Source organism: Acinonyx jubatus, chromosome C2, assembly GCF_027475565.1.
Source record: "Acinonyx jubatus isolate Ajub_Pintada_27869175 chromosome C2, VMU_Ajub_asm_v1.0, whole genome shotgun sequence".
Taxonomy (NCBI): domain Eukaryota; kingdom Metazoa; phylum Chordata; class Mammalia; order Carnivora; family Felidae; genus Acinonyx; species Acinonyx jubatus.
The window spans coordinates 79,699,000-79,711,720 of NC_069384.1; the positions used below are offsets into that span (position 1 = coordinate 79,699,000).

The 12,721-nt window shown below is 42.0% G+C and overlaps 1 protein-coding gene across 1 annotated transcript; it reads right to left on the reverse strand.

Moving 5' to 3' along the window:
* Positions 1 to 715: 715 nt before the first annotated feature.
* Positions 716 to 12,435, reverse strand: FETUB (fetuin B). The gene is made up of 7 exons (XM_015064336.3): positions 12,122 to 12,435; positions 11,672 to 11,785; positions 9,575 to 9,662; positions 7,245 to 7,408; positions 6,423 to 6,524; positions 2,338 to 2,421; positions 716 to 1,192 (listed from the first exon to the last, which is right to left on the reverse strand). The coding sequence occupies exons 1-7, from the start codon at positions 12,344 to 12,346 to the stop codon at positions 812 to 814; spliced, it is 1,158 nt and encodes a 385-aa protein (XP_014919822.3). The 5' UTR covers positions 12,347 to 12,435; the 3' UTR covers positions 716 to 811.
* Between the last annotated feature and the right edge of the window lie 286 nt (positions 12,436 to 12,721).

Sequence of the window (12,721 nt, forward strand, 5' to 3'; positions counted from 1 at the left end):
AAACTGATGCAAGACTCGATCTCATCAACTGTGAGATTATGACCTGAGCTGAAGTCAAAAGTTGGACGCTTAACCGACTGAACCACCCAGGCACCCCTACCCTACATGTATTATTTTTTAAGTGAAAAAATTGAGAATGAATGTTGTTGGGCCCTTGATTTCCACTCTGAGCAAAACTATTAATGGAATCAGAAAGCTTCCCATCTTTGGAGCAGTGTTTGCTTCCCTCCAGGCTCAGCCATAGGCCATAGACTCTGTATTCCAGCAGTGAAGGTAAGTGAGTCTATCAAGTTCTGGGGAGTGGAGACTATTCAAACAGGTAAGAAAGAAACAAGATTCCACCCTCAGGCCAAAGGCTGTGCAGACAATATCTGACCAATACTTGCTGCTGAAATAATTATGGAATAAAGGGAGAATGAAACTCTGATGAATCCCAGTTTCTTGATACCCTTCAATTTTTATCTCATTTTGATCAAAAGAATCAGTGTGCTCTTGCCCAGATGGAAGAGGGCATACCTAAGTATAGCAGGCCCTGTATCAGAGATTTAGGTAAAAGTCAGTAAGATTGCAGAAGGAGAGGCTGAAGACATGAGAGGCACAGTGGCATCTGAACATGATATGAGGCCTTGGGTGGTTCAGAAGGGATGCAGCCCAGTGTACAAGTAGAGAGTGTAGCCTCATAATTCCCACTTCCAGATAACATTATGAAACCGAGAAGAGTCAAAAAGATATACTTTATGAGTCACTCTGTACATTTGACTTCTACAGGGGACCATGCCTTCACCTGAGGCATGAGAACTCTACGTGGTTCTCAAGGTGGGAGAACAAGAGGGTTGGCCTGCTGGGCTGGTCCTGGGCACTCAGCAGAGCGTTGTTCCTTCTTGGGGAATGGCAGGACAACCACCTTCTTCTCCTCAGGGTCCAAGAAGAGGAAGGAAACATCCAGACTTTCTCCCAGGGGATCTGTGGTGAGCTCCAACTGCACAGGGAAGGCCTCAACAGGGCTATTTTCCTGAGCATCCTCAGGCTTCTTCTCATCATCCAAGTCGGGGAGGTACTGGACAGATCCTTTAGGCACGGCTTTGGAGGGCGAGTTAGTAGGGGCTATGATTTTCTGCTGGGACTCTTCCACTGTGGGGAGGTCCGCAGGTCCCTGGTTAGCTGCAGGGTTTTCCCCTCCAGGGGCGGGAACCTGAAATAAGAACATTTTCAAATAAGGGAACATTCCCTGGAAAACCTCCTGCCATACCTGGTACGGAACCAAGCTGTTCTGGGACTTTCTGATGGAACGTTTCAAAGAGATACTGGCTAGGGGTGCCTGGGTGGCTCAGTTGGTTGAGTGTCAAACTCTTGATTTCGGCTCAGGTCGTGATCCCAGGGTCCTGGAATCAGCCCTGCATTGGGCTCAGTGCTGAGAGTGGAGGCTGCTTGAAATTCTCTTTCTCTGTCTCTGTCTCTCTCTCTCCCTTGGCCCCTCCCTCACCTACTCCCCACAGCTCTCTAAAATAAAATACAAAATTAAGAAAAACAAAAACAAAGGGAGACCAGCTAGAGGGATGAACTTCAGGATTAAAAAGCAAAACCAGACAACAGAAGCTTGACTGCAAGCCTCACAAATTCAGAGCTGAACAGGGGTTCAGGGAGGTTAAATGGTCTCTTCCAAGTCCCTGGTGAGCCATCACTCTGCTCTCAGTAGTAAGTACAGCCCCAGCCATCTTATTGATTGCTTATTCATTGCCAGGCCAGGTACAGGGTCGTTCCTCCAATACCTCTTAGGGTTTCCCACAGGGATCTGAATGAGGTGGGTGTTGCAACCCCATTCTACACACAAGGCAACCAAGACTCAGACAGGTAAGAACTTGCCCAGGGTCACACAGCTCGCAGGTGGCAGAAAGGACAGGGACCAGGTGTCCTGTGTCCATCATCCTCTCAACTACAGCTGACTGCCTTATAGTAAACACTCAATAAATACTTTTGGAAAGGGACTGGATATTTCCAGTGAAACAACTTCTACCTGCAGTTCAGGGTAAGGCTCTTCAGGACACTGGATTTCAGTGTCAGAAATCCACTGGATTTCAGTGTTCAGCAGCCTGAGCCATCTGAGCTGGGATGTTCCTGTTTCTGAAGGAGTCTTACTTATTGTATAGGACCTCGTTGTGACTAAAAAAATAGTGTGATAGGTCTTTAGCCACCCTCAGGGTGTGGCCTTGGGGCAGCCTGAATACAGTGGTGATCACAGATTTTAGGAAATGAAAAGGAGAGGGTGGGGTAGGGGCCCATAGGATTTAGATGATCTGCTCTCTTCACAGGAAGACAAACAATTAGACTGAAAAATACCTGTGGTTCAAAGAAGTCACAAGTCACGGAGACAAACTTTTGTAATTCTCTTTCAGTCAGTGTACCTTTGCAAAGACCAACAGGCTAAAGACAGAGAAAATACAATGTCCTGTGAGTATTATGATTATCAATGCCTATAAATGGAAATCCATTAGCTTTCTGCTTGTGTAGACACACAGGCAATCAACAGTTTTATGTTCTTATCATGTTATGGGCAGACTCTGAGCCAGTTCTCACTAGATCATTTTTACCAATAATCACCCAAACTAGGCTAAATCGCCTCCAGTGATGTGAAACTAAGGATTTCTTGAGGAACAAACCCAATTAGAAAATTCTTTGTATTGAGCAGAAATCTGTGTCTATAGAACATCTACCTCTTGGCCTTACTTCTACCCTTGGGTCATTTTGAAAACCTGTTTTCATCTCTCACGTAATGGTAGCCTTTTATGTATGTTCCACCCGAGTTTTCTCTTCTCACACAAACTTCCTCTCAGCTCCTTTGACTTTTTAAAAATTTAGAAATAAAATAATTTCATTTCCTTAATATAAACGTAATAATAGTTATTTAGAATATGGATAAACAAAAAGAAAATTAAAGGACCTGTGACTGCATGGAAGTTAACTGTTTCCTACAATGATTTGGTTTCTTCTGACCTCTTTTCCTCTGCATACATATTTTCTTCTAGATAAACAGGATTATGTTACGTATTTTATTTTCTAACTTTCTGTTGTCATTTAATAATATATTGTGAAAATCCTTTCATGGCACTGAATAGTCTTCTGTGATTTTCTTTATAATCGCTACCTAATATTCCTCTGCATTACTTAACAAATTCTTAGTTACTCCCTTTGGGTAAATTCCTAGAAGAGGAATTTTAGAGTCATACTGTGTACATATATTCGAGCACAAATAGAATATTTTAATAAAATGTTGCCTCGATTTCTAAAGAACTTTTAAGAATATTCACATGGAATTCACTAAAATGTGTCTAAATGGCTTGCCTGAATATTGCTCTATCACTCATTTCCAGAATACGCAAAGAGACGATTTGAAATTCCTTAAGATGGGAAAATTTATTAATGTAGGAAGTCCTCGGAGAATGGTACTTCAGCTTCTTCCTTCTCCAATTCATCACCAAATCATATAGGGGATGGGCTCTATGAGAACCTTCTGGAGAGACTGCAGTTACCTGTACCAAGCAGAGCCTGGTCACTCCCACTCTAAGATTTGCTGAGTTACTCTAATTCATAGGCCTATCTGGTGCTCTAACTAGAGTGGACCACTAAGAGGGAGTTTGTGGGCATGCTTAACCTGTGAACCCTAGAGTTTGGGGACATATGGGCTATGAATATTGGTATCTGCTTCTCTCTCAGAGCATTCTGAAGGCAGGATCTTGGCTAAAGCAAGACCCTACTATGGTAGGGTAAGGAGACAGAGAGAAAAGAGAAGGATGTTCGCACTGTTTGGAACAGTAAAAATGTGTGAGGGTTCCATGGGCTAAGCAAATGTCATAGGTAGGGCTCTTTTGAAAGTACCTACTCAAGGGACAATCTTCCAGAGAAGGGGCATTTAATAGTAAAAACCTGTGGGGGCTGAATCTGAGAAGGGGTGGTTCCAAGGGGTCAGCTAGAGAATCCATCATTCTGCCAAGAAAGGACCTCTGTACAAACCCACACCTGTATCGCCTGAGAGAAGCAGGTCTGGAACTTGCTTTATGGAGATCAAGAGAAAACTACAACTTCAGCTATATAAAAAAGACTTTGTACTTTTTTCTCTTATTGTCTCTCATTCTTCTTGGAACTTGGATGAGCCGGAATTAAACAAAAGACTATAAAAGGGGAAGAAAAGTTGAGAGAATAGACCTGACCCCTTTCTCACATCAGGTCCTAAGCTCTAAGTCAGGCTGAAGCTACAGAGAGAGAAAAAAAGCTTTGCATTGGGTAGGAGATAGAAGTTTTAGTTCAGAACTGATTGAACAGATTTTATTCATACCCCAGAGTGAATCTCAATTACCTAAGTGAAAGTGTTCTTATTACAGAAAATGAATAGAAAATTATGCGATCTGCCCCAGATGTTATTGACAAGTGAGAAAGACCCTACAGAATAGGATGAAGATGTTTTCCCAATTATTCCTTGAGAAAATTCACCTGGCTGATTACACGAGGCTTTTGAGACATACACTTTAGATTCAAAGACACACATAGGTTGAAAGTTAAAAGATGGAAAAAAATAAAAATAATGCAAACAATAACCAAAAGAGAGCTGGGATGGCTATACAAATATCAGACAAAATTGATTTTAAGACAAAAATTGTTAGTAGAGACAAAGAAAAACACTTTATAATGCTAAAAAGTTCAATTTATTAGGAAGACACAACAACTATAAATATTTATGTACCTAACAACAAAGCCCCAAAGAACATAAGCAAAAACTGACAGAATTTGAGGGAGATAAAGACAAGTCAACGATAATGGCTGGAAACCTCACTTTCAATAATGGATAGAACAACTATGCAGACCATCAACGAGGAAATAGAAGACTTGAAAAACACTATAAACCAACCATTACAGAATGCTCCACCTGATAATAAGCACAAAGTATACACTCTCCTCAAGTGTGCAAGGAACATTTTCCAGGATATACCTTATGTTAAATTATAAAACAAACTTCGATAAGCTTAAAAGAATTGAAATCAAATCAAGTATATTCTCAAAATACAATGGAATAAAATTAGAAGTAGATAACAGAAAAAAACTGAGGAGTTTTGCAAATATTAGATAACATACTCCTATATAACCAATTGGTCAAAGAAGAGATCACAAAGAAAATTAGAAAATACTTTAAGATGAATGGAAACCAAAACAAAACATATGCAACTTAGATGCAGCTAAAACACTGCGTAGAAGAAAATTTGCAGATGTAAATGTTATTTTTAAAAAAGAAAAAAATGAGGGGCACCTGGTTGGTTCAGTTAGGCATCCGACTTCTGCTTAGGTCATGATCTCATGGTTTGTGGGTTCAAGCCCCACGTCGGGCTCTGTGCCAACAGCTCAGGGTCTGGAACCTGCTTCCAATTCTGTGTCTCCCTCTCTCTCTGCCCCTCCCCTGTTCATGTTCTCTCTCTCTCTCTCTCTCTCTCTCTCTCTCTCTCTCTCTCAAAAATGAATAAACATGAAAAAAAAATTTTTTTAAAGAAAAAAATTGATAGCAACTCATTTACATAACTTTCCATCTTAAGAAAATAGAAAAAAAAAAAAAAGAACTAATCCCAAAGTAAGCAATAAGAAGGCCATAATAAAGAGCAGGAAGGAAATAAATGAACTAGATGATTAAAAAAAAAAACAAAACAAACTGAAAGTTGATTCTTTGAAAAGATAAACGAAATTGACAAAACTAGCTAGACTGACCAAGAAAAAAAATGACTCAAATTACTAAAATTGGGATTAAATAGGGGATATTAAATCTAATATTTCAAAAATAAGAAGCAAATACTATGAACATCTTCCTGTATGCTGAGAAAGTAGGTAACATAGAGGAAATGTACAAATTCCTAGGAAGACACAGACTACCAAAACTTACTCAAGAAGAAACAGAAAATCTGAATAGACCTATAACAAGTAAAGAGACTGAGTTATTAATCAAACAAAAACAAGAAGTTCTCACAGAGAAAAGCTCAGGCCCAGATGGCTTCACTGGTGAATTCTAATGAACGTTTAAAGAAGAATGAACACCAATCCTTCACAAACTGTTCCAAAATAAAATCAAAGAGGAGGGAAAATTGCCCAACTCATTCTATGAAGCCAATATTAAACTCTTAGGAAATCAGGCAAAGACAATACAAGAAAACTACAAATTAATGTCTCTTATGATTATAAAAGGACAATCCTGTAAGAAACACTGGTAAACTGAATTCAGCAACATATAAGAAGAATTAAACAGCATTATCAATTGTTCCTTGAGGGGAAGAAAAGCATCTTATGCATTGTAACACCTCATGCAATAATTTATGCTCAATAAGTACATATAGAGATGACTTGTGAATGCAAATCCTAAATCATTTCTGAAGATGTTCAGGAATACTTACCACAGAGTCAGGGGGCTGAAGTGCACAGCTGCTGGCCTGGTGTTTGGTACACGGTGACTCTTTGATTAAGTACTCCACAAAGAAGGCAAAGCCAAACACCCACTGGTATGAGACAAGAGTTGGGAAATAAAAATCAAATCTTACCACATGGAGAAATGGTTTGGGTTTGGCAGCATTTTATTTATGGGAACTGTACATCCTCAGCGTCACTGTCAACACAGGTCTCCTGTTGACCCTGTATCCCCATCAAGATCAAAGCAAGTACTGCGATTTTGTTCCTTAAAAAACATAACATACCTTTCTTCCCTTCTTAAGGATTTGAAAGGGCTCTAAAAACCTTCCCTTAGGTGAGCTTATTTTTCCTCACTGGAGATTTGTTTTTAGTTTTTTGTCTATATAATTCATTCAACATGATCCAAATACAAATGAGCCGCCATTTTCCCTACTCTGTGAAGCTCATAATCCACTCGGGGCCTTAAGATGCAGCACAAACTGACTTGCTAAACGGTCCGTGGTCAATCAAATATGCGCACGTAGCAGCCAATAGTGAGCCTACGTAGAATTGCCAAGGAGACTAGGAGTCCATTTCCCTTCTAGCCTTAAGGCGAATGAGGTGACATGCAGTCACCTGGTGGAAATCCCATGGCAGTTTCAGAAACTGACACATGATTGAATTGTGCATCAGGCCTACTGAGGTAGAGAATGAAGAAAAGGCTTTCCAGTGCGAACTAAAAGGAGTGCCTTGATATCCACGTCTCAGCTTAAGCATGGACAGCAAGTGTTATGAGACACATTGCTGGCATAACAGCTCTTCAACCTCACCTGGCCAGAAGCCCGCGTGACTTGGAAGAGAGAGTATTGCTTTGACGCGCTCTCCTTGTTGTATTTTGCAAGGGACTCGGCAGCAGTTTCCAGAACCTTGGGATTTGACAACTTAAAGGGGCTGGGGCAGTCAGGGCACATCGTGTGAATACTTCTTCGAGAAACTGTTGATGCCAAAGAGAGAAGTTGAAAAATAAAATTTCTTAGTGAGTTTTAATCCCACAAATCATAAGACCGCAAGAGGCAGAGATTGAAAAAAAAAACAAAAAGATAATCGTTTTGACAAGGATGGACTAGAAAAGGCATTATCTGGAAAGAAAGCTGTCAACTGTGGGTTTTCTGCCATGAGTGTGTATTACTTTCATTATTCACAAAAAATTAAAGCAAGATTTTTTTTCACCTCACACAAAGGTTTTTACCCTAGGAATTTTGTTCAAAAATACATAATATATGTGTTTATTTTGATGTAAAACCTTTTCCCCAGTTAGTTTAGTATCTTCCACCATCGTTGCCTCTGTCAGGCAGACTGAGTGTCTTAAAATGTTGGGATTTCATCACTGTCACGTCTAATCCACCTTTAAGTCCCCAACACCTAATACAAGGTCTATTGCATTATAAGTGCTTATTACCAAATGCTTGTTGAATGAATGGATGAGTGAATGAAATATGGAAGATAGAAGCACACCCTCCCAGATGAGAAAATACAAGTGATGGGGAGTCTGGGTGGCTCAGTCAGTTAAGCGTCCGGCCTCAGCTCAGGTCATGGTCTCACAGTCTGTGAGTTCAAGCCCCATGTCTGGGTCTGTGCTAACAGCTCAGAGCCTAGGATCTGCTTTGGATTCTGCGTCTCCCTCTCTCTCTCTCTCTCTCTGCCCCTTCCCCACTCATGTTCTGTCTGTCTCTCTCAAAAATAAATAAGAACATTAAAAATTTTTTAAAAAATACAAATGAGCCAGAAACAAATATTGGTCAAATCACTGTGTGGACTAGATAGAATAATCAGGCTAAAGATGTAGCCAGAATTTCTGATTGGGAGGACCTGGAGGTGGCAAAACTCATATGAATGAATGTCAGGTAAGAGAACTTTTCTGGGAGTTATTTTTGTAGAGCAAACGCATTGTTTTGATCAATTGCGTGTTCATTTGCATGCATCTGGGCATATTGTGAGGCGGTTTCCTCAGCTTGTCGCTCCTGGCACCACCCCCACGTGTCACTTCCTGACCTCCCATACCTCTGGCACCTATGACGTCCATTTTCAGTTCCCATCTGCCTTGTTAGCTGTTCTCTTATTTATGTAAGACTCATCTTCACAACCAGGAAGCTTAAACCGTGGCTAAGAAACTATTTGCTCTGTTGTCTTATCTCCCAAAGGAACCAGCAACATTGTTATCTCCTAGAGCTTGTTAGAAATGCAGACTTTCAGGCCATACCCCAGATCTATAGAATCTGAATCTGCACTTGAACAAGACCCACCCAGGGAGTCACAGGCGCATAGTGGTTTGACAAGTAGCCATATCCTATTTTCCCATACCTTGGATGCTTGCTTTCCAAAGAAGCATCCAGAATAAATGCATATGCGTATTTGAAATGTCATTAGTTTCAGCCCCATTCTCAGTTCATTTATTCAACAATACTATGGACTCCTTACACCTGATAGGAACCCAGGGAGGGCTTTGGCAGGAAGGAAGAAGGAATACCTGTTCTATGTGATGTAAGATAGGAGACTCAAATCAAGGCAGTATGTTGTGTTCCAGGAGCGCTCAGGCTCAAGTTTTATAGGAATGAGAACAGGAGAGAAGCTTTCTTTTCTTGAATAGAGAACATGGTAGAATAAGTGGCATTGGCGGGGGTCCGCAAAGAATGGGTGTAAGTTCTAAGGGCAGAAGGTATCAGGCAAGGGCATCCTCCACGGAGGAGGAGGGACAGGCAGATGTGGAGACTGGAGAGTGCAATGTGTGTTCAGAATATAGTGAAGGATCCAGCTACAACAAGTGCAGAGTGGGTGTGGTCAGGGAAATAATAGCAGAGAGAGCTAGAGAGGGAGCCTGGGGACCTGCATAGAGATTATGCCGTTTACATCAGACTGAAAATTCAGGGTTTAATGCAGTCCTCACTAATAAGTAATTGCAGGGATTTAAGAAGATTCATCGTGGGAAGAGGAGCAGTGCAAGTTGGACTTCACCGGAGAGGCAAATACTGGATAGAAGAATGTGGCCTTGGTATGAGTAGGAAGTAAGGGTGGGAGAACCCTGTATACTCTAGGCATAGCCCCATTTCATGCTCTTTTTCCATATTTTATTAAAATGAACAAATTCAGAGGGCTCTCTTACCTGGGCGAAGAGTACAGTTGTAAGCAAGTACATAGAGAATTCTTCCTGGCCTGTTAACGTAAAATAATGCTTTGCATTGACCATAAACCTGGAACAGACAAACACATTTTATGACGTTGTAGAAAAAACTCTGACTTTTAAAAATATCCCCCAGAAGGGAAGGAAAAATAAGATCAAAACAGAGAGGGAGGCAAACAGTAAGAGACTCTTTTTTTTTTTTTAACGTTTATTTATTTTTGAGACAGAGAGAGGCAGAGCATGAACAGGGGAGGGGCAGAGAGAGAGGGAGACACAGAATCTGAAACAGGCTCCAGGCTCTGAGCTGTCAGCACAGAGCCCGACACGGGGCTCGAACTCACAGACCGTGAGATCATGACCTGAGCTGAAGTCGGACGCTTAACCGACCAAGCCACTCAGGCGCCCCAGTAAGAGACTCTTAAACACAGAACAAACTGAGGGTTGCTGGAGGTGGTGGGTGGCTTAAATGGGTGACAGACATTAAGGAGGGCACTTTTCGGGATGACCACTGGGTGTGATATGTAAGAGATGAATCACTGGGTTCTACTCCTGAAGTCAAGACCACACTGTGTGTTAACTAACTTGAAGATAAAAGTAAAATAAAATATATATAAATAAATAATAATAAAAACATAGCCCCCGAATTAGACTGGATGCTTTATTTTTCAATAATGAAAAACAAAGATCAATTTTGGCAGTTTTGAGTGTGAGAAATCACCAGCAAATCAACAAACAGTTTAACCTTCTTCTGAGACGCAGCTGGACCCCATCTCCCAGCCTCCTTCCAGCTTAGGTGTGACTGTGTATAATTGAGTTGCAACCACAGGAAGGTGAGAAGTGGCTGTAACAATTTCCACGTGGCCCATGAAGCTCTGCCATGCGTGACCTGCCCACCATGCTCTCTTTCCATAGCCTTATCCAGATGACCATGGCAGTCACAGAAACCACAAGTTGAAGGTGGCAGAGTCTGGAGCCACAATGTGGAAGGAACTTGGGTGTCCTCTTCATCAGGAATTTCTATTTTGAACTTTACATGAGTGAGAAATAAACCGCTATCACATTGGAATCGGTATATACTTTTTAGGGTATGTATTATAAAAAGTGTTTTTAACGTTTATTCATTTTTTTTTTGAGAGAGAGACAGAGCATGAGTGGGAGAGGGGCAGAGAGAGAGGGAGACACAGAATCAGAAGCAGGCTCCAGGCTCTGAGCGGTCAGCACAGAGCCCGAATGCAGGGCTCGAACTCACAAACTGTGAGATTGTAACCTGAGCTGAAGTCAGGTGCTTAACCGACTGAGCCACCCAGGTAACCCATTTTAGGGCATGTATCACAGCAGCTAGTGTCACCTTAACAAATATAATTCATAACAGGGTAAACAAACTCTTTGCTCATCAAAATCAGATAGGTGCAATTTGACAAATTTGGTTAAATGATTAGAAAAGTACTTTACTTCCAAACACAGTCCTGCCCTCAAAATATAGTTTCATATCGGTTAATGGAAATAACCTCAAGATAATTGAGAATCAAAAGAAAGCTGACTATGTTATTTTCAAGCCTCTTCAACAGTTGCCTTTGAAAGGATGGATTCTGAGGCCCTTTAGGTTCTAGGAATCCAGGAAATCCTTCCATGGCACCTCTGGGAGCTGTCATACTGTAAACCCTCCCTCTCCCCAGCCCCATGTCTCATATCACTGTTCACTGAAACAAAAGCAAAATAAAACCAACAAAGAAGCTCTCCCTCCATTGCTTCTACAGTCTTCCTTAGATCCGCATCCACAGCACTGTATCTCTGATCCTTTTTCTCACAATTTGAACACTAGCTCAGAGACTACAGGAGAGTCTTGGAGGTGGGAAACAATTTGATGGCAACATCAATTCTGGGGCTATGGCTCCCACTGGGACTCACAGAAACTGCTTCAATTAGATGCTCTTTGATCTACAGTGCAGGAATAACGACATGGGCATTGTGCCCAAGAGATTATAATGAAGAACATTAAAGAGTGGCACATAGTGAGCAATCTTCATTCAGCTCAGAGGACACCTAGCTTCTCCAGAGCTCCTGGACACGAGCACTTACCGATTCATGAAGGGTCCTCACCCCACAGTCCTTCCATGCCTTCCTGCTGAGTACGTGGCAGTCAGTCTCTAACACGTCCAGTGTGAAATAGAACAGAGATCCCAGGCTGTTAACCTGTTGGAGGGGGTTGAGAAATGCATTGTGTCCCACGTGAAGCAGAAACCCCTAAAGACTGGCCAAAGAGTCTCTGTTATGGTACAGCCAAAGTCTGTGATGTTTGTGAAGATTTTTGACAACCTGTGGGACAGTAGAGAAGGGTCAGAGTGCGATAACTATTAGCACAATAACAATAGGGGTGTGGCGCATACCCTGGCAGAGGAGAGGGGAGCGTTCTTAGCAGGGCTTCCAATTCGGAAAGTACCTGGCAATATGTGTCCCTGGGTCCCTCCTCCCTGGTTGTTCTCCTCAGATTGTGCAAGCACATGCCCTGGACAGGGGACTGTCACTTGCCTGTCTGTGTTCTCGGACATCGCTCACTCGGTTGAGGCTCAGCACATAGCCATCCTTTCGGTCCCTGTTGATGTCCTGCAAGGCAAAGCCTGCCAATTCCAGAATACCTGAATCGTTGCAGCCACGGGCGATGGGAGGCCAGAATCTGAGGGGCGGCAGGGGTGGAGATGTAGCCCCACAGCATGCAGCCAGTGCACAGAGCACCACCGGTAAGAGCAGACCCATTCTGTGGGGAACAAGGCCCAGTATGGGTAGAGTTACAGGGACGGGGCTGTTTATAGTGCTCTCTTTGTAATCACACTTTGAACCGGTAATCAGATTTGAAACACAGTGTCCCATTTTATCTCCTTGAATTCTAAGTGTGGACTTCCCTGAGTCAGTACTTTGCCTGGGATTTACCAACGTTTCTAACCTTGGACTCCTGAGCAATCTCACAGTCATGGGTCATGTAAACAAACTTGTTTCCTAACCTTTTCCTAAGAAGCCATAATAAATACTTGGGTCAAGGCTTGTAGGACGTCATGAATGAATTCTGGTTTGTGTCCAGGGTCCACCTGAATCAGAATATGTGGGCTGTCATCTTCACCCTTCTCCCCTAGC